The following is a 22939-nucleotide window of genomic DNA, read 5'->3' on the forward strand; positions in this document are numbered from 1 at the left end:
GCCAACAATTTCTTTGGTAACTGCAGAAAGTTCCAAAAAAAAAAAGAGTTTCAAAGCTCCTTCAACACAATGCATGGAAAGTCCTAAGTGCTTCCTAACCAAGTGTCAAAGCCCATTCATGGCAACTTCTTCCACGCTGCATAACGGTAGAATCATGGGAGGATTGCAGGGACCATATTTTCTACCTAGATAGAATCACAAAAGCATAGAATTGTTTGAGTGGGAGGAGAAAATCTAAAGGTCACCTAGTCCAACCCCCCTGTAGTGAGCAGGGACATCTTCAAAGAGATCGATTTGCTCAGAGCCCCATCCAGCCTGACCTTGAATGTGTCTGAGGATGGAGCATCCACCACCTCTCTGGGAAACCTGCTCCAGGTTTTAGCAGCCTCATTGTAAAAGCTTTTTCCTTATAGCCAATCTAAAGCAATCCTCCAGTTTAAAACCATTGCCCCTTGTCCTTACAACAGACCCTACAAAAAAGTTTGGCCCCATCTTTCTAGTAAGCTCTCTCCAAGTACTGAATGGCTGCAATAAGATCTCTCCAGAGCCTTTTTCTCAGGCTGAACAACCCTAATTGCTTCAACCTTTCCTGGTAGGAGAGGTGCTCCATCCTCTAATCACCTTTCTGGGCCTCTGGACTCTCTCCAGTAGGTCCATGTCTTTCCTGTGCTGGGCACCCCAGAGCTGGACACACCACTGTGGGTGGGGTCTCATGAGAGCAGAGGGGCAGAATCCCCTCCCTCACCCTCCTACCTGCTCTGGTTTGGATTCAGCCTGGGACACAGCTGGGTTCCCAGGCTGGAAGTGCCCATTGAGGCTCATGTCCAGCCTCTCATCCCTCGGCACCCCCAGGTCATCCTCGGCAGGGCTGCTCTCAACCAGTTCATCCCCCAGCCTGTGTTGATATCAGGAGCTGCCCTGATCCAGGTGCAGCACCTTGAATTTGGTCTTATTCAACTTCTTGAGGTTCTTGTACACCAGGTTCTTGATCTTGTCCAGATCTCTCTGAAATGCATCCCATCCTTTAGCTGTGCCAATGGCACCACAGAGCTGGGTGTCATCTGCAAACTTGCAGAAGGTACACTTGATCCCACTTCATCCCCAGACAGTAAAAATAGCACTGGACCCCCAAGGGACACCATTTGTCACTGATGTCCATTGAGACAAATCATCTTAAAGGGTGAAGATGTAGTACAGGCAGTGCAGGAACAGCCAAATCCCTGGCTCAAAGTGGCAAGTTTCAGGAAAAGCAATTTTAAATTAAAATAAGATAGTTGAGTGGGAGGAAGTAAAGCAGTCATGATAGCAGGAAACCCAGCTCTCACTGACCAACAGAGTGAACATCTATGCTTGGTCCTCCCAGCCAGCCCCCTCAGAGCAATGTATTTCCTTCTGTTTAAGGGCAGGATTAATGACAGTGTGGAATATTTCCCTTAGAAGTGTTGCAGAGTATGTGTGTGTGTGTGTGTGTCTTTAATGCTTGTTTTCCAGGGTGGGTGAAGGTGTAAATCTAATAAGATTCTTCCTTTTGCTAGAATGGATCGCATCAAAGCCAGGCAGCAAAAATACAAGAAGGGAAAAGAGAGGATGCTGAGCATGAACCAGGAGTCCTCAGAGGGGCCAGAGATTCGGAAGGTTTCTGAAGAAGATGATGAAGGTACCATTAGCTACTCCTGTACCATATTTCCATAAGGATCTGATAGAACTGCTAGTTGGACAAGTGATAATTTTTTTGAAACTGCCAGCACATAACAACATTGTTAGATGAGTATCAGTTTCAGGCTCGATTCAGCCAAAAAAATAAAAAATCTGTGTTATGTACTGTAACAAGGTTTAGAGAAAATGGTTCACTTTGAGGGTACTTTTGGTTAACTTCAGGCTGTTGGCAAAGAGCTGAAAAGAGTCAGAGGTTTGTTTTGGTAAAAGTAATTATCTATAAACTACAGCTTTACAAATAGATTTGTTAGCTTTACCAACATTTTTCCAGCAATGTTTTCTGGATGCTGTTCTGGATTTTTTTCAGTCACTGAAATCTTTGTGTGCTTTTAAATGTTATTTAAAATCATGGGCACAGATAAAATCATACCTATCTAGTGCCACATTTCCAGCATTGACCTGGGATCAGCACTTACTGGATTTAAAAATTTTTGGAGCCTGAAATGTAAGGGGATTCGAGAGGAGGGAATATTTTTCCTCTTTAAATTACAGTCAACCGTGACAGTATGTTTTAAAACACAAAACCCAAATTTTTAGCTGTTTTAGGGTGGAATGCTGTTTTAACTACTGCATAAATCAGAGTACTTCTGCTTAGTGGTCATGGTTTTGAATTATTTTAATATTAAATGTGCTCAGTAGACCTGACATCTCATGTGCTCATGAAATTTTAGATCTTTTGAGAGAAATTAAAAATTATTAATCAGTGTAAGAAATATGTTTCTCATTTTGTAAAATTAATATTTGAACATATTTTATTTTAGGAGATGCAGACAAAGAGAAAGCCAAGGGCAAAAAAAAGCTGTGGTGGCGGCCTTGGGTTGATCATGCTTCCAGTAGGTTTTCTCAATCCTCTTACAAATATGTGGATTTAACCCTTATATCCTTGACCAGAATGAAGGCATTCCCATAGCCTGTTTGTTTTATGCCTGATTTTGTGATTGTGACTTGATAGAAGGCTTGGGGTTTTTTTTCAAAAAGTGATTTCTATTTCCAATCTGCAAAGAATTTAACTGTATTGTGAACTTCTGTGTGTTGGAAGCATAGTTAGCTCATGATACTTTGAACATTCTTAGAAAAATATCAAATCAGATAAACATGTGCTGGAAAGAATCTGTCTTGACCTCAAAGGTTTCAACTCCCTGATACTGCAGGGCTCAATATTTTTAACAATGTGACTGTGAAAGTTTGCCAACGCATTCTGAGATTAGTCATCATTTCCTTTTCATATACCCATATCATACATCTTTTTTTAATGGTTCATCAGTCATTTTAGTATCAACTGTAGAAATCTGAACACCACAGTAAGGCAGGAAGTTGTAGAATAGGCTGTGTAGGGCTCAGCTCCATCTCTCTTATGCCACTTCAATGTGTGGTTGATGCCAGTTGTTTTGCTATGTCCATTTTTTTTTGTGTTTACCTGAGACCAAAAATATGTCTAGCCTTGTGCACGAGAAATTATTAGCATCTGTCACACATATAATTGGGGCATTATGATGCAATTTTTTTCTAGCCCAGCCCAGTCATATGATAGAGTTCTTTGCTACGTTATGGAGTTGGTAGAAGAGGAAAACGGAGTAGGCCGCAATCTCAAGTCAAATGTCCTTCAGTTGGATGTTTGTTGAATGAAATCAGACATGAACTGTTTGGTAACCTCTGAAAATGTGAAAAAATACTTAAATGTAGGGCACTGATCAGAGTTAAATCATAGAAACACAGGATCACAGAATGTGCTGACTTGGAAGGGACCCATCAGGATCATCCAGTCCAGCTCCTGGCCCTCACAGGACCATCCCCAGGAGTCACACCATGTGCTGAGAGCATTGTCCAAATGCTTCTTGAACTCTGTCAGGCTGGTGCTGGGGCCACTTCCCTGGGGAGCCTGTTCCAGTGCCCAGCCACCCTCTGGCGAAAAACTTCTTCCTGATACCCAACCTAAACTCCCCCCAATTCAGCTTCATGCCATGAAAATTATGAATGCCTATATTGTGTTTGGTCATTTAGTTTAAGAGATACTCCAAGTCATCATTTTAGACATTTACATACTGCTTTATTTACCTATGTGTATTTATTTATAAATTCAGCAGACATATATTTGCCAGCAGTGTTTACCAGAACATGGGATCTTTATTTCTATCAAGTCACAAGTAAACTGTGCCTCTATTTTTGTTTTTCTAAAGGGCACACTGCCACTTTAGAGAGACCTATCCTTTTCAAAAGCCTTATGAAAATAAAATTCTTGTCTCATAATTTCATTAGAACAACAATGAAAAAACAAATAAAAACTGTAATTTGTGAGTTTTTTCTATAGAATTTCAAGCTATCATGACTTTGAAGGAATGGGATATGGTCTCTTGTTTATTCACCACTGATTTTGTAGTAAGAAGAATTGCACAGAGAGATATTGACTTTGGCTTTTACTTATTTTGTTCTCATTATTTAATGTTCCTAGGTGGCAAGTTGCATTTTGGTGTTTAAATATTGAGCATTCTTGAAATTATTTACTGCAATAATGCAAAACCTTGTGGGAAACATCTCAGACCCTGACCCTACAGCCAGCAGTTTCCTGCCACATGGCTTGCATCCACACTCGTTGAAACATGGCACTGACAGTGGGTGTTTACAGGCAGGCAGACTGGGAATAGACTGATATTCCCCACTCATTGTTTTTGGAACACCACTGTAACTGCAGCATTCTGCACCATTCTTCATCCCAGTAAATGGGTTTGTGGGTGTATATATGCAAACATTGAAGTCACTCAAGCTTGAAGTTTTTAATTTATATTTTTATTGTTATTTTTATATCACTTGCTATAATTTTATTGTGCAGAAAGAGACCTCATTTTGTATATCGTAGCAATTAAAACATTCATGAATTTGAGTCTGAGTAGAACAGAGAAAAATATCAGTCAGGATTGTCACTCACAATCTCCCTTGTAGGATGGTGTGGTTCCTCCTGTGCTTGTGGATTATTTTTGAAGTCCCACAAAGATCAGCAGAGTTAGGAGCACATGCTTAGATTCCCCTGGGTCATACAGTTGTGTCTGATGTACTGCAGAAGATGGTGACTGCAGCTGCCCAGGGGAGCTCTTCCCCCCCGGGTTCAAGCAGGTGATGGGATCATGCTTTCTTCTGCATCCTCCATCCCATCCCACAAAAAGCCTGTTCATCCCTTTTCTCAGTAGGAGGAAGCCACATTTTGCAGTACAAGAGAGGTCTCCCAAGTCCAGTCTGGCCATGAGTTGTGTTATCAGTAGAACTTGGTCTCTTCAGGAAGCCTTGTAGGTGACTGACACGCCACTTGCTCCATTTTGATGTGTGCAAGAATGCATTATTGCTATTCAATCATACCTCTCTCTTGAGCTGTAAAAGGGATGGAACTGCTACATTGGAGTGTCCCCTTGGATATGCTTTAACCTAAAAATTTTGTAGGGAGATCAATGTAGTTTTATTTGCTTCCAGATCAGGCATTCCAAGTCTGACTGAGTGCTACTCTGAGCCTTTGCAAAGCTGTACTGCCATAGAGGTTTTCCCTAATGTCAAACCTTACCCAGCTGATCTGCATTGACAATTTCTGTTGCTGACTATAAGATACCATTTTATGAAAGAGAACTGCAGACTACTGGCTCTTAAAATGCTTTCATCTCTTCAACTCATTTTAAATGGGCCTTTTTGAAAGGCTCAGCACCAAAAAATCCATTTGTTTCATCCAGGAAATTTCCAAAATTTCTTTTCACCTCAGTGCAACAATTAGAATGGCTGGAGTGGACTTTCTGTCCCTCTGCAGGGCATTCATTGATACTAAAAATCATAAGTGGGCACATGAGGCAAAAATTCCCTCTGTGAGGGAGTTTTAGATGGCAAAGTTATGATCCAAAGATCAGTTCTGGCAAATTTCACAGCCTTATCCTGAGGTTTGTGACTAGTTATATGTGATTATCTGTGTAGAATTCAAGGTATGATTGAATTAAACTGTTACTTTTCCAGAGACCTGTAATGATGGATAGATATAATTTTATATAAATCTTTATTGATCCATATATCCAGATTTTGTAAATGTTCATCTAAATAAGTGTTCCTTCAAGTATTTCAGCTTAAATATGGCAATTAATTACCAGTTTTCACTGCTGAGTGTAATGCTGTGATTTTTATTTTTCTCTTGCTCATTACCGTATTTTTATTTTTGTTTTCCATGTTTGTTCATGTTGGCCTGTGGCCATCTGTGAAATAAAAACATTGCTTCTGTTCAAGGATATAAGGCCTAGCTTAATCACTGTGTACCTATGCTGTATCAAGGTTTCAGAATCTTTCTGAATCCATGGGCAAAAAATTGAAACTCATTTGCAATCATGTTAATAGAATCCAAGGGATTTGTTTTAAACAAGCCAAGGTTTTCTATTACCTCATCAAACTAATACTATCCCATCACCTAGTTTAAAGGATTCCTTCAGTGTTTGAAAGAGAAATTCTGTATTTTTTGTCCAGTGGTTCTGTTCATGTAAGTTCATTTACTTACCTGCTGGGCTTTTTTTTACTCCCTCAAATAATCATAAGTCCCCAATAAATTTAGAATTAATTGTAATTTTTCTCTGAAAACGTAACTTTGTAACTTGATAAACTTCAATCCTTTTCTTTACATTTTCTTTTTATAGGGATGCTTTCCTTAGTTCCTGTATAGTTCTTTTTCATGCCCAAAGCATTGCAGACTAACATCAAATAAATTGCCTGAGACCTTTTCATCTCTTGCTTCTTCTCTGTTTTCACCTCTCCTGGTTATGAATTTTTAAATGACTGGCTGCCTGTTCATAGGTCTTGGGGGAGTTGAGAATAAAACCTTTCAGAAAAGTAAAAAATTATTTTGTTTCACTTAGTGGTCAGAAGTGGAAATTATTATTTGTTTGAGACGGATAGTGAAGAGGAAGAGGAAGAGGAAAAAAAAGAAGAGGAAGAGCCTCGAAAAAAATCTGCTTTTCAGGTACTTTATGGTAATTTGCTATCTTGTTGACATCTGGGAAAAAATGTAGATTTCTCATAACACAGGCACATATGATAAAGCTGCCAGTTCCTCTAAAGTAGTCCTGAAATGTATTGGAAATTACATTTCTTGCTGATTTAAAATGTAAGTTTGCCTTATGCTTTAAACATTGCCAAATTTATACCAAAACTATACTAGAGTCATATCTTCATTCACATATGCCTGAAAATAACAAAAATGCAAAAAACAAAGGTTAAGAACCCAAGCCTTACTTTTTTCTTCATTGCAATAAAGGCAGTTGAGGAAGCTGACTTGCCTCTGATGCTACTGTAGAATGCTTCCAGTGTTTTTTTAGTTTTGAGGAGATGTCATCATTCCATGAAGAAATAATCCCCAAAATAAGCATGTTTTCATGGAAAAATACATGCTTAATTTAAAAAAATATCATTGAACCTAGTGGGCCAGAGAAATATGTCCTTGGATTAGAAAATTACAAAAGGAGACTACATCCATTTATTTTCTTTCATTTTCAGGGCAGTGTTAATTAATATATTTGCATTTTTAGTGCCAGACTCTGCTGATGCAGGACAATATTTTAATGTTAAAAAGATATCTGAGGTTTCCTATCTGATTTCCCCCACGTGGACTGGCTGGTGTTAGACAATACCAGATATACTGGATGCAGTGGCTTAAATTAAAAACGTGGGTGAAGAAGTTAGTGAAATACTCCTACATCAGGCTTGCTTTTGCTTTTATAAGTTTAAAGTTTCACTTGTGGAAGAACTTTTTTGAAATGCTACAGAAATGTTTCAGGTCTGTAGCTTCAAAAGCTTAACCAAAGAAGCAGCTTTTTCCAGCTGAGTATTCCCATCCAGATGCAACCTCACATCACTGCGGAATTTGCGCATTGCGGAACATTCAACCCAAGCAAGAGCAAGAAGCTGCCTCCATGCTTTTCCATTCCCTAAGCCAAAATCTTTCAAGCAAAGCTTCCCAGACAACATTACTGAATTAAAGAAAAGTTTTATTTAACTCATTAAAAAAATGTTCCTTTGGTTTATATACTAACATTGCCAGTTGGCTACGTTGGTTAAACTGCCTGCATGGCAATGACATGAAAACAAAAATCTGACTTTAATAAAGGCAAAACAAATCTAGATCAAAATAATGTGATAAGTAAGTTTTGTTTTCTAGTGTTGCACTATTTTTTTGAATATATTTTGCATTTAACTTACCTTGGACCACAGAAATGGCTCATGACTTTCTAGGTAATTTTTCTTTCTGGTTTTCATGCAGGTATAGAGGAAAGTTTGCATTCTTGTTTCTGCTGATTTATAAAAAAATTTGTGACAGCATTTTGTACAGATGTGCTGTTGCCAAGTACTGAGCTAAAGAGTTCTAAACTTGAGATCAGAAGTTAACAAGATTGTTTCATTTATGCTGGGATTTGGTTTTTTTGTTCATCTCAGTCCTGAAAATATTAGTTTGGGGATGGAGGATCTGTTCACTATTTCAAAATTTGGTCAGATGTTCTGGATAGGCCTGTTCTGTAGTATGTGCAATATAAACATGCTGGATGGCTTAATATAAGCAGAGACTTGTATAAAACAGAAAATTGGTTTTCTTCACAAAAAGTTTGTTCATCCTACGGTCATCATACTTTCTTTGCCTTCCGTCATCATGCACAAGGTCTTAGTAAAAATACTAGCCAAGTGAACTTTGTTGTAGATTCTGGTAAAGAATTATTTGAATGTATGCTCTTTCTTTCAGTGTAAATTATGTGCAGCAGCCCTTTCAATGGTTAACATGGAGATTTTAAATATTAGAGAATGCATGCAGTTAAGAGTCATATTATTGAAATTTTAATGTGAACAGCATAAATGATCTTTTTTCTCATGTTGAAGTTTATGAATGTAAATTTGTTCTTAGTATTCTAGATATAATAATTAAAGAGATCCTATTTATTAATATTTTCTGCTTTTCTACTAACTACTCTTGCTTTGTCCTTCTTTATAGAGAGCTATTGGAAAATTTGCTTCAGCCATTTTAGCCTTGCCAAAGTCTATCATTAAACTACCCAAAACTATTCTTCAGTATTTAATCAAAGCAGCAAAGGTACTTGACATTTTGCAAATGCTCAGTACGTGACCCACCCCATAGTTCCTGACATAGTGTATATATGTCTCTGTCCTCGTCTGCATTTTTCCTCTTATATGAATTAATAAGAAAAATGATAACAGCTAAAGTCTCATTCCTAGCAAATGCAATGCATTTCATAACTTTGGTTAGGTCAAATCACCAGCAAAGTGGTTTATCCTTTTTTTACGCATAGCCCCAGAGAGAAAATGCAGACCCAAATTCTTATTTTCTTTTAATACTGACTTACAAGATGGTCACATCAAGTTGCATGTATCTTATGGACACGGTGGTAATTGATCTCAGAAAGCTGGTGTAAGGTTTGTTAAACGCACATTCTGCTCCAAACCCCTTTTCAGCTCTCTACTTTTCTGGCCTTTATCATCACAAAAAAGATTTGTGCATCTTCTCTCTTGCCCTGCTTGAATACATTTAGCATTTCCTAACTTTGGGCACTGAGTATCATTTTCCACTCCATAGGTAACATGACTTTTGTAAGGAGTGGATGTTACAGATTGAGATCTCCAAAGCTTAAAAGATACTAAATTGGAAGTTTGTGCAGTGGTAGAAATCTAGACTTATATGCACCCATTATGTTCTTAAAATACCCCCTGCTTAGCATAGGTAGTTACATTAAACTTATAAATCAAATTCTCTTTTTTAATTCTCATTTTCTACCCCGTTCCAAGTCTGCTTTTGGCTCTAATTGCTTTATTCACACTATAATTGTGGCTAGTGTACACTGTCACAGTTAAATGACGATAGAAGATGTTGGCAGTTTCTGACTTCAGTAAAGTAATATGGTGTTAGCTTATTTAAGTATCAGCATTCCCCCAATCACCTTCATTAGAAAACACCTGTTACAAAGCAAAAGGGAAATCAGAGCCTCTGATCCCACACATTTTTTCATGTGGTGCTTGTTTGGAACAATTCAGATGTACAAAAATAAATGTACAGACTTTGAGAGATTTGGAAGAGGATCTTCTTCTCAACAATAACCAAATAATTTTCTCTCCATGGCTGTATACATTCACAAAACAAAATGAAGTATTTTTCCCTTTTAAATTAACTTAACATCAGTTTAACAGTTTTAAAATAATACTTTAAATGTTCCAAAGTTACTTGCATAGGAAAATTCTAAAAATATAAAGAAATCAAATAGAAATTGTACCATTCTGTCCTATGAGGAGCAATTCCAGCTTCACTGAGATACACGTGATTGGTGTCATCATCTGCATGTTTTTGCTGTGAATTAATTAGATAGAGCTGTTTTGTTACTGTGCTTTTTCAGCCTCTTTGCCTGCATCTGTGTGCTTCCCTGCTCTGTCTCTGCCAGTGTCCTGTATTGCTTAGAAATAGAAGACGATTGAAGATAATTACCATTTTTTAGGGAAAACCATTAAATGAGCAAACAAACAACTTTTCCCCTACTTTTTTGAGTTGTTTTTTTTTACCCACACTGCTATATAATTTAGAAATATTTTCGGCCAATTCCAATGCTTCATGCAGTCATACAGGTCAACAGACTGTTGATCTGAGTGAGTGTTGTGAGCAGGATTTTGTCCCATAAAATACCTTGGATAGATAGGTAAGTATTACTGTCTTCATTTTACAAATGGAAAAACAGTAGCAGAAGGATTCGTAAGTGACTTATCTGAAACAACATTGTTAAAATCAGGAAGCAATCTGAGGAATTCCTGAGCACCAGTTTTGGGACCGTGTATGGATAACAAATCCATGAACATTCTACTGGGACCTACAGAGGGGGAAAAATACCTAAGCTGTGAAAAATACACTTACCTGTACAGGGATATCGCTGCGTCTTTTGATGTTTCTCTAAAAGTTTAATTTGCCCTGCCTCTTACCTGTAATGTGATAAAGTAGAAATACAGAATTGAGAGATTCAGACAAGGTAGCCCATATGCACAAAAAGGTATTAATTCCCAAAGTTCAGAGCATAAATTTTTGTGGGTTCTAATGCAACTTGGGTCACCCACAAGTATTTTCACATTTGGCTTTACACTTACAAAAATAGCATATGAAAACTCAGCAGATCTGCAGGGAAGGTGTTTGATTTGGGATTAAAAATATTTCTTTGCCCCCACAGGTCTGAATGCATTTACTCAAACTATATAGTCCTGCTTGTGGCTTATTCTATGGCTTACTCCCAGAACATGAGGAACCTTGATATAAATGAGTTTTTTCCTTCCAGTTTGTTTATCAAGCCTGGATAACTGACCCTAAAACAGCTCTACGACAGAGGCGCAAGGAGAAGAAAAGTTTTGGGAAAGAGAAGAGAAGGCGAAAAGGATCTGGGGATGGTAGGTAACCTTTTCCATTTCAAAAAATACAATATTAACTGTTGCCTGTTGTTCAGGGTAGTGAAAGGCAGATAAGGTTTAGAGGAGAAGTAGTGCTGGCTAGGAACAGGAAAATTGGTTAACTTTGGCTGATGTTATTTTCCTTTACCAACCCATGGCAAGGTCAGTCATAGCCATGTCCTTCTGTTCTGCATGGCACACTTTGAGGGAGATACAGGGGAAGATGGGATATATGTATTTTCCATGGAGTTGCAAGAAATGCCCAGAACTTTTGTTGACTAGGAAGATTGAACACATTGCAGAAAACATCAGATATGTGAAAGCATTTGTGGGAGTACTTGCAATAGTAAAGTGTAAAGTAATGACTTTATAAAAGCACATAACCTGGAACTTAATAGCATATCTCCAGAATATAGGAGTGCAAACAAAGTGTTTGGCAGAGCAAGGACTTTCACTTGCTCATATCATAAAAAAAAATTATCTTTCTGTACAGGCTAGAGTTCACCAAAGTCACTCTTTTCAATGGTCAAGTCATGTACATTCCCAGGGAAGAGTGCTGAAAAATTACTTCATGAGGGAGTTCCCAAATACCTATAGTTCAAGTGGAGCCGTAAAAAAAAATTCCATTAAATAGCTACATATTATTTATTTTGGCCACGTTTCCTATATTGTTCCCTAAAGAAGCTTGAGTTGATACATGAAGAAGAATATAAATAAATGTTTTTCACTTTCTATGTTGCAGTCACTGAGGAACCCAAATATCCACAAACCCATAAATTCAGTAGACAGCAAAAGGAAAACATGCAAATGTTGATTTGGTTTCAGTGGCAGTGTAAAATCATTCATGCCCCTGAAGAAAACACCAGTTTATAAATGGTTTATATATCTTTTTCTCCATTTTTAAGCTAGGAAATAGAAATTCAAAAGCTTTTCTGGTCAGTATGGGTGGGGAAAAGAAGGACCCATACAGGCTTAATCAGCTGGACATTTCCTCTGTTTGGCATCTTTACCTGTCAAGAAGAAGGGATTTATAATTGGGCTTCTGCCACTGAAACTGTAGCTGCAATTATTGGGCATTAGATAGAAGGAGGAGCACTTGTTTGTCCTTCATTTCTGCCTGTGATTCTGCAATACTCTTCAGCTACAGGCCTCAATAAATGCACGTGGTGTTGTCAAAACAACTCTGCTGCCTCAGGTCAGCCTGAAGGTCCCACTCAATTCCCTCGGGTTTGGTGGGCCAGAGGCAGGAAAAGATCAGAGCACTGCTCAGGTTGCCCTTTGCAGAAGATGAAGAAATGAGCTCAAGTGTGAGTCAGCAGAAGGTGAGGCTGCTGAGTGTGCCTGAGGAGTGATTGAGAAAGTATTTGGGTTTACACCAGATGATCTAACTCAGCAGCCTATCTAGTAAGAAAACACCACTGCAAATTACAAGAGAGGGATGGTCATCCATGAACACCTTCACTGACAGGGTTGTCCCTACCCTTGAGTGCTTTGGAAATGGAAATGTGCTTTCTGTTATGGTGGTAGGTGAGGAACCAGTCCCTACTGCTCAGCAGCTGTAGCATTCTCCAGCTTGACTGACATTTACACCAGCACTTCTGCCGGTGTAACACTCACTGGTTTGCTCCTTGTTTGCAGGAGGTGGCAATGATGCAGACTGTGAGGACAGCGAGGAGGAACCTGTCAAGAAGAAATCTGATGGACCAGGTATAAAGGCAAAATGAGGGTTTCTGTGCTGTTACAGTGCAGTTGTGACCAGTGGCCTGTCACAGAGACAGCATTGCAGTGATCCACTCTGACTGATGCCGGAAGAGCTTCCTAACTATTATCGCTACTATTTTTCTATTGCAAGATTTACAAGTCTTGAGCATAGGAGCTTCTAGTTCTGGACTCTTCGCTACTGCCCTCGCTCTCTAAATACTTTAGCAAATACGCCTGCCAGCTCAGACTTGATCACTGCTGTGTATTTTACTTACAGAACAACTTAAGCTAAGGTTCTAGACCTGATTACACACAGCCCTATATTAAAGTCTCCATTGATTTTGAGCGCTTTTAGCAAGGTTAGTATAATGCTTTTCTTGGTACTTATCCATTCAGCAAGGCACAGTAATCACCTCTAAAAACATTACATGTTCCTGATCTTACACGTTGTCATTCAAAATCAGACTTAAGGCAGTTCTGTACAACAGAAGAAATGCCAGCCATTTTCAGGGTCTTGCCCACATTCAGATTTTTCCCACAAAGAAATTTAACAGATCATAAATCCAACCTTGGCTCCTTGTTTCTAACTAGAGTAAAAGAAGAAAACAGACTCTCCTCTTACATAAATCTTCACCGTGGCTTACCTTCAGTGAGACTTTATCATCAAGAGCTACTTTTCTTCTCTATATAAAATTACTTCCCACAGTTCCAGTTCGAATTGTGTCCCTGAGTGACTTACAGGGGGAAGAGGCTAAAAGGATGTGGGAGGTATAATTGCTATCTCACAAGAGCAGTGGTCTCAAATGAACAGGCTGCACTGCTATGAGAATGGGGAGGGGAGAGGGAGGATGGTGGGTTTTTATTTGTTACTTACTGGCAATGCAGTTATCTGTCTGAAAACACTGAAGTAAATCACACAAATGCATCTCTAGGGATGTAGTGTTGGTGCTACACAGGAGTTAGGGGGAAAAGATGGAGGTTTATAATTCATTTATATTGGAAATAATAAATTTAAGTGCTTTATATTTTTGTTGAAATATTTTGGCTGTTCCTAGGTAAAATTTGTTAAAGAAAATGACCAGAAAAAATTAGCCAGTAATTTGTAATAGGTCATTATTTAATCATTAGTATCATTAGTAACCTTAGATTGAATCCTATCTCACACTCTCAGGCACAGAGAAGCTTTCTCTACACAAAGAAAGTAATTGTTTTCCTTTTTGAAGGTGTTTAGATGCAATTGATCCCCAAAATATTGTTTTTAAAAAAACTTTGAAGAACAAAAAAGGTGCCAGAACAACTACAGTGTCATTAAAAATGTATGCTAAGTCACCTCCATCCCAGGGAGAAAAATGACCTTTCAGATAAGACTGGAAGCACTTGGCACCATGGTGAGACTATGCCAGGCCAGTGGTGGTCAATTAAAAAAAAAAAAAAAATTAACCTGAGAGCAGTGACTTCTCCTGAATTCAATTGCAGAAGTTCCATGTTGGAGAGGAAGAGTCTGGGTTAAAAAAGAATATATGCTACAGATTTTTGTGTATGTGTGCTATTCTCTTTTCACCTACTCATAATGTTGTCTGGAATTCAAAGGTAATGGATGGTCCTAGAAATAGAAACAGCTTTACATTTAGTTTTCAATGGCAGGATTTCCTCAACTTCAAGACCTGCACATTAAATGAATAAAATTTAAGTGGATAGCTCATAAAAATATCTCCAGTTCTAAATTACATAGAAAAGGCCTGAAAAAAAGGCATAATATTATTGAAATAATTATATGATCAAGTGGAGGGGTCTAAATGCTCTTTTGCTCAGTTTTTTTTGCTCTTTTGCTTAGCAGACCAGCTCCATGGCATTGCTCAGGTAAATGGCACATACTGCTTCTTCAGCACCCACTTTGCTGGAAAGTACCAGTAATGAATTTTTCCCATAGTTTCTCTCCACATAAATGTGCATGCAACAACTCTGCCTGTCCAAGGAAATCTTTTACTTTATTATAGCTTTCCTTTTGCAGTCTTTGTAAGGAGCTGTGCACTCATTCTGCAGAGTTTTGCGTGCCATCTTGTGGTACAGCTAAGAAGTGATGTTGTCGACAGCATCATGCATGGCAGATTATTGACAGTTTTCTACTATTTCTTATGCTGCTTAATCAAAATTTTGTCTTTATACCCAGTGCTCTGGGCTTTGGAACCTAGCAGCGACAGCTAGCTCTGGAACTGGCTATTGAAAGGAATTTTTTCAGTATTTCATAGATTCATGAAATCATAGCATGGCTTGTGTTGGAAGGGATCTTAAAGGTCATCTGGTTCCAACCCTCCTGCCATGGGCAGGGGCACCTTCTGCTCGACCAGATTGTTCAGACCCCCATCCATCCTGGCCTTGAACACTTGCAACGTCATATGAGAGCTCTAGTGTGGTGTTGATGTTTGTGAGTGGATAAAAAATAAGGTGAAAATGCTGCTTTTTGGCTGAGAAATACCATTATTAATGCCAAATGAATTACTGAAATGAGAAATTAACTTGAGACACATGTGCTGAGCAAAATAAAGCTACTATTGTTGGTATATATCTATAAGCCTTATTCATGATAAAGTGTACTGTTTTGCCAAAATGGTGCAAGAATAAAGTTTTATAAATCATTATTTGTTCTATTTATGCTTGTTGATCTGAGATCGTTGATGGCACAGTGCAGCGTACTTAGATAACAGAGGCTTTGAAAACAGTAAATACAGAAAAGTGTGATCACTTTTTTAAATACAGAAAAGTGAGGTCAGATTCAAAGACTGTTTAGGCTTTAAAATCCAGCTTAGCAAGGTTCAAGCACAAAAGGCAAAGTTTGTGCAGAGAGAAACACTCACAAGTAATTAGACACTGAAGAGGTTCAGCTCAACACACTGACTGAGCACTTGTTCAGATCACAGGACCTGGGGATATTTAATATTCTCAGGAGATGCCCAAATCTTTGGGTTTCATTTCACAGACCTGTGCATACAGTGTTCCTCTAAAATCAGGAACTGTTTATTTGACTAACAGTTGCAGGACCAAGGACTTACAGGGTGGAATAGGGATTCCAGATAATAAGCCTAGGCATACAGTCAGGAAAATGGTCCAGACAGCCAAAAGGCCTCCAGCCATCTTCAGAGATTCCTTAGTATGACAGGGTTTCACAGCCTGGATTACCATTATTAGGCAATAAAAGAAAAATTAATCTAACTCCAGGCAAAAGTACAATAAAATTACTTGTGTTCATTAATTCCCTGTCGCTTTTGCTCTCCCTTAGATAACATCATCAAGAGGATATTTAATATCTTGAAGTTCACTTGGGTCCTTTTCCTGGCAACGCTGGACAGTTTCACAGCTTGGCTTAACTCCATCTCCAGAGAACACATCGATATCTCCACCGTGCTCAGGATTGAGCGCTGCATGCTCACCAGGGAGATTAAGAAGGTAATGCCTTCAGCCTTTTTGGTCTGCAAATACCATTTCAGCTCGGTGAAAAACCAAAGGCTGTCTCTTCAGATCAAGGAGGAAAATTATGAAAATCTCACATACATGTGGATTTTAAAAATTAGTCTGGACGTTTTTTACAGCTTGGTGGCTTATAAATCCTTAAAGAATAAATGATTTGATTTATTACCTGGACACATAACAAATTAAGGGAAAAATAATTCTTTGAGAGGTTTTGGCTGAAACACTTCTATAGTATAGTGTGGTTCTGAAGGGACAGAATAGATTCAAGAAGCTAGGGAAAGGCTGGCATTTTTAACAGCTCAAAACTATCTCAGTCTGCATATTTCACTCTTCTTGTAGATCAACGTGCACTGGAAATGACTGACAACATACAGGCATACATTTCTTCAGTGGGACTGGAGCTATGTGGTCCATCTCAAGCTAGCTGTATATTACCAAAACCAGCTATTAGCAGAGATTATTGTTGTTAGTGTAACTAGAAATGTATTTAGATCTCCCAAATGCAAGTAGATCATACAACTCTTATCCATTATTCTAGCAGTAGAGCTAGAATGTAACTTGTGCCATTATTTCAAACTCAGGATGCCATAATGGCATCAACATTTACCACTGAAGAAGCAACACAGCTTGTATACAAACATACCTGATTAAAAACCTCAGAGTCAAATTTTATTCTTAAGATTTTTTTTAATTTTTTTTTTTCAAAAAACATCAGATTTTGAGTATTTTGAGTCTTGTAGTTTTGGATACTGTAGAGAATCAAAGTTGAAGTACTAAAAACTATTAAAATTAGTAAAGGAAATACAGGCAATATTTTAGACTACTTTTATTATGTTAGGTAGAAAAGGTCCTTGCATAAGGCTTCATTATAAGCTAGAAAAAGTACTGTGGAATCACTAGTGGAATGAGTTGGATATATTTCTGCCTAGGAACAGAAAATTCTCAGTTTTAACACCTTTAGAATTCTAATTACAATATCACAGCCAGAAAGTCTTGATTATATGCCCAGATCTGGTCTGACAGTTAATAAAACTATCCTTCCATGAACTTGCTTCAGAGAAAGAGCAAAGGTCTTCACTGGTTTTTTCAGGGATTTCCATCTGTGTCCATAATTCATGAATAAATTTTGACTTTGGGACACTAATTAAAATCTGGATCAGTTTGTACATTAACTGTTCCTTGGGCTTTTTTTCTACTTAAAATTTCTGCTACTGGCCACCAATAATTATTCCTAGAGTCAGCAAAGCTATCTAAAAGAGATCCATCAATAGTTGCTGGATTGCACATTGAGTCATGGATGCAGTCCACTCCTCATTCCCATGCTGAAGGATTTGCAGTCCATCCAGCAGAGTTGTGGTGGCTAAATATAGCCTAAAACCACATGGGTTGTTTCAATTTTGCTTGGAAACCCAACACTTTGGGTCATGGTAGGTTAAGTCAAAATCTGACTTACACTCTGAAAAGGTTGGAGTTTGCTATTTACTAGGAAAGTGTTTGCACAGTCCTTAATCTGTTACTTGCCAAATGACAGAAGAAACTGCTTCCTCAAAGAATACACCTCCCCCTGGCCATGTGTGTCTACCTCTGCTCTCTTCCACAGGGAAATGTTCCAACACGGGAGAGCATCCATTTGTATTACCAGAACCATATGATGAAACTTTCTGAGGAGTCAGGACTAGATGAAATTGATAAAAATCCCAGTCAAGCTTCTGGTTTGCAAGCATCTGAAAGAATGGATAGTTTAGATTCAGCAGCATCTCATGACAGCATCTCCAGGTATTGATTTAATTTTATTCTGTGAATGACAGAGGTATCACACAGTAGATGTAATATTAGATATTGTCTATGTACTGAGGAACTTTCTAATCAATGCTGAATTCTTTTTGATTTGTCCATGCCATCTTAATAGTGAAAATTACTATATGTTACTTTTCCTTTATAGTGATGGGCTCACTTGTTGGCTTAACTTCTTTTTCGCTGCATGACTACCCCACTGCTTTTAGTTTCCCCGAGAGTTAGGAGTCAGTGGCATTGACATTCTATTCCTTGTGAAAAGAAATGGAACTTAGGAGGTGCTGAGGATGCTTCTGTGATAATAGTTTAGGATTTCAGGCATATAATTTGGGAAGGGATCATTCATGGTGAATATTTTGTCTTTGTAGAATAAATTGTTGTCTGTTGTCCACAAATCAGAAAAGGCTTTGCATTGAAAGAGATTCTGCATTTGAAAGAACAAAATCCCCTCTCATACCCACAGGGCAGAAACCATCTGAGGAGCCTGGTTTCCCAGCTGCCATGATTACAGTCCAGCAGAGCTACATGTTTGTTAATCAAATACCCAAACTAGTTCAGGAAAACCACCTTCCTCATTCTTTTCTGAAAACGGATGCTGTCAAGTCCTTTGCCAAAATTACTGCCTGCTCCTGCTGCTCCATGCACACAGAGGCACACACATTCACTTCCCTCTCTTACAGAGGCAGTCTGTTCCCACCATGTCCCTGGAGTTCTTGACTTCTACCATACTGCAGAATTTGTATAACACAAGGGGGAGAAGGGAGGGCTTTGAAATCCAGCTGTTTCATAATCCCTGGCCTTCTGTGTCCTGCTCCTCTGAGAGCTGTGGCAGTATTATATTGTGTTTGATACTCCCACCAAACTCAGAAACTTATCTATGTACACTAAATTATGCATAGCTTTTACTAATGACCTGTGGGTAGATGTCAGCAGACTGAAAATAATGAGGGGTTGTCTTCCTTTCTGGTAGTATTGAAAAGCAAAGGTAAGAGTGCCTGTGAGTATTATGCTTCAACAAAATATCCACAAATTGCTCTTCAGTGAGCACTGGCCTTTGAGAGGTTCACTCCAGTAAAAACACCAAATCTGAGCAAATCTTTCACAGTGGCTTGTTGCCCAACTGAGCAACACCTTTGTGTTTTGTCTCAAAGTTTTACAGGAGTCAGATGGTGTGAGAAAAATGTAAAGTCAAATTCTGTTGCCAGCTCACTTGGATCCACTTGGATATCTGCAGGGCAGATTTTAACTCCACAAAGTTCAGTCTCACCTAAAGAATGAATAGTAATATCAGTCCTGCTTTCATTAAATAGTTTTTGGTCGTCCTGTTTACTACAGATAGAAGTTATAATTACTATGCAATCATTAGCAGGAACTCTAACCATAAACAAAAGGAAGCCAATTCCAAAATTATTTATAAAAAAGAAAAACAAATCTTTTAACTTTAATGTATAGATTCTGCCTCTTCAATGAGATGGTATCCAATGTTGAGCTCAACTTGAGCTTTGGTTTTGGGGTTTTTTTTAGAATAAGCATCCATTATTCACCCTACATTAAGCACATTTGCACATTTAAAATCTCTTTTCAAACTCAGAGAATTCAGTGATTCTGAGGTGATACTTTGCAACAGAAAAAGTTAAATCTTTCACATGGGTTTCTGTCATCTCCATTTCCTTTGAAGATGTCACAGGGTTTATAAACAAAGGAGCAGCAAAGGCAGAGTTATGACTGATTTCTCTAATCTGAAATTCTCTTTCTGGTAATGAACAATCAAATATTGTTGCACTGAGTATTACAAATTGTGGACATCTGCTATAATAATAGAGGAAGTAATAATGAGTCTGTTGATTGAATGATAATGCCATCTGTCTGTTGGGCCACTCTTGCATATCTCTTCAAGCGATTACAGAAGTGCCTATGTTGTTTTTCAGAAAGGTGAAATGTTTTAAACTTCTTCTGAGTTTATTGATTGATTTTTTTTAATTGCCCAAACAAGAGCATGTGGTAGTTTGTATATTAAAGGAATTATTTCTAGGAAATGTAGAAGTGACTAGTTAAATCTAAAGCATCCCTGTGATTGTGTATCTCAGGTTGCAATGGAGAACTTCTGGGAAGGGGCAGAAGGGTTCTGTTCTGGTTATCCTTTGGTTGCACTACTAAAAATTCTGTAGTGACAAAATTCTGTAGTGGACATTAGGTCCCTGAGTAAGTTGAACAAGTCTGTAAGCACACAGGAATGCTGAAGCACAGAAGCTGTTCCATTTTAATAAGACATAATCCTCAGTGCTCAGGATAGGAATTACTACAGGTAAACACTGGATAGCCAAAGAGAAAAACCCTCCTGATCAGCTGCAGGAACTGTAAATTTCTTGTAAAATTCAGGGCTGACCCTCCTAAGTCTAATTGAAGGATGTTGGATGAGGCTCTGAAAGGACCTATGTAGAGTGTCCTTTGTGGTTTTTTTTTTCTTTTACTAGGGCACTAATTTATTCTCAGTCAGTTCTCTATGCAGTAGAAACCATACCATGAGGTATTCATAGGGTATTTGTTTGGTTTCTCTTTCTGTATAAGTACTCTCATGTACTACAGACAGTAGTCTGTAGCTTGTCCTACAGACAAAGCACAAAGTTCATGTGGGCCAGGAGAAGGGTCTGACTCTGTTCCTTTACCAAGCTCTTTGAGGAACACCACCAGAAGGGATTGGGATCTAGCATGGCAGAGCATTTACTGCAGTTTGCTTCCACTTGACTGATGACCTGTTTATTAGTTAAAAAACCTGTGAATTTCACTAAGATGATAGGGAACTTACTGACACTAGTTGGCTGCCTTTCTGGGGCTTTGCTACAATTATGTAATAGCAGCTACACACAGGACCTGAGTCAGATTTCAGGTTATCTAAGGTTTCGTATCCAGTTCAGTTTGTGTTCATTTTTGCCAATGACAAATAACATTTTCAGTTCCTCACTCTACCTTTGTGTAGACTTTTATAGGAGCCGAAGGAGGCAATCCCACCTTTTATCTGTGCTTCCCTCACTAGAAAGGAGAATAGGGCTTGAGGCAGGGAGAACTGGAGAAGTAATTTTGCCTAGGGAGGCAGAAGGAAGGACGAAAGGAGAATCCCTGTTTGGGCTGGATCAAAGTCCAACTTAGGCCTGTGATTGTTAGGGATTGATGGGGATTTTTTCTTGGAGACATGGAGAATATAGTAATACAGATAACAAACAGACAATGCCAGTCAGTAATTAGCCCATGAGCAGAGAAGAAAACAGAAAAAAATTGTAATTCACCCTCTCACTAAGCTGAAAAGCTCTTTCTGAAGGGCAAATTTGTTTAGCAAAAAGGAAGTCATAAGCTTAAAAATTTCCTACCCACTGAGGATAAAAACATCTCTGCTATATATGTATCCCTATTTAAAATGGATATCTGATCAACTTCATATAAAATGTTTGAACTTGGGACTTTTAATGAGCATTCAATTTCAAATACATAGTCATTGAATGATTTTAAGAATCTAATACTTTCAAGGTCTCCAACACAAATTCGAAAAATCTCTTAGGAAGATATGCTTGGATCAAATTTATGTCATAGGCAATGACTTGTGTCAACATCAGTGTTGCTCAGTGTGAATCTCTTCACTTTGTTGGTGTTCTCATTTCCTCCACGTTTGGAAGCATGCTCCTAAAACAAATAAAGAATACACAGACTTAGCTATAGGTGACAACTCACACACATCTCCTGATATTTGAGGATACAGTGCAGCTGCTTGGTCAGTAATTACTCTAATGATTCATTCTTCATTTAAAACAGCTTTAAACCAAATGTTGCAGGCCCTCTTCTGGACAAATGTTTTTATCTATTGGGATTAATAGATACTTTTCCTTTGATTTTTCTGGGAGCGAGGTCAGGGCTGGCACGCTTGGGAGGGCAGCTGGCATATGTTTCTTCCATTGAAAATATATGAGTGGGCATGTGAACATAAACAGCTGCTCTCCCTAAGTCCCTTGGACAGTTCCCCTTGAACTATGTCTGCATTTAAAATCCTTCAACACCTTATTATTAGATGTGCCCTTCAAAAGAATAAACTCAGCCCTTGAGATCTAAAATGACATGTGCATAAAACATCGTAGCACATAGACAGAAAGGTCACCTGCAAAACTGTACTGTCTGCTTCTGGCCATCTTCCCATATTTTAGCACCAAAGCTTCACAGATAGAACAGCCTGGCTATGTCCCATGTTTGTAGGTGCAGAGGGAAACCTCTTCCCTCAAGAACCCCTCAGGTTAGTAACACCAAGCTTCAGCTGAACTCCTAAGGTGCTGAATCCCACCTCCAGGGCAGACCCCCTTGTCCCCTATCATAAACCTTACACCATGCAGACAGCCCTCCAGGTTTTGTCTGGAGGGCCTTGTGTGCCTTTGTGCACACACAGAAATAATGAAGTGGCAAACCCCTTGGAAGGGGTTTTGGCCAAGTGAACTGGCAGGACAGAGGTGCCCCTGCCATTGAGGCAGTTCTTAAGGAAAATATTTCCCAATACCTTCGGTATCTTGGTAATTCTTTTCTTCTGTTCACAGGCCAAGGTATGCTTTTAGCCTCAGTCAAAAAAGCCATTCTGTCAAAAAAGATCATCAGTGAGGGTAGGCCTAAGAGTAACTGCTTCTTCTCTCCACATATTTTTTTGCTTTTTCCTTCCCATTTTTCTAAAGTCAATAGCTGCAGACTGTAACTTCATGCCAGCAAATTTTTTCCTCACTTCAAGCTTGCAAGACCAAAGGAACCTGGAAAACGCCATTGCCCTTCATTTGTGACCTCTTTCCCAATTTTCCGTGCCTCT

The 22939-nt window shown here is 38.6% G+C and overlaps 1 protein-coding gene across 1 annotated transcript in view; it reads left to right on the forward strand.

Annotated features, from left to right (window-relative positions):
- Positions 1-22939, forward strand: part of PIEZO2 (piezo type mechanosensitive ion channel component 2) — a 236222-nt gene that overhangs the window by 188420 nt on the left and 24863 nt on the right. The window contains exons 31-38 of the mRNA XM_031058868.1: positions 1536-1657; positions 2478-2549; positions 6585-6688; positions 8705-8803; positions 11037-11145; positions 12784-12852; positions 16124-16290; positions 17915-18090. Coding sequence (XP_030914728.1) covers positions 1536-1657; positions 2478-2549; positions 6585-6688; positions 8705-8803; positions 11037-11145; positions 12784-12852; positions 16124-16290; positions 17915-18090 — 918 coding nt within the window. The remainder of the gene's footprint in view (positions 1-1535; positions 1658-2477; positions 2550-6584; positions 6689-8704; positions 8804-11036; positions 11146-12783; positions 12853-16123; positions 16291-17914; positions 18091-22939) is intronic.

Source organism: Geospiza fortis, unplaced genomic scaffold, assembly GCF_000277835.1.
Source record: "Geospiza fortis unplaced genomic scaffold, GeoFor_1.0 scaffold100, whole genome shotgun sequence".
Taxonomy (NCBI): domain Eukaryota; kingdom Metazoa; phylum Chordata; class Aves; order Passeriformes; family Thraupidae; genus Geospiza; species Geospiza fortis.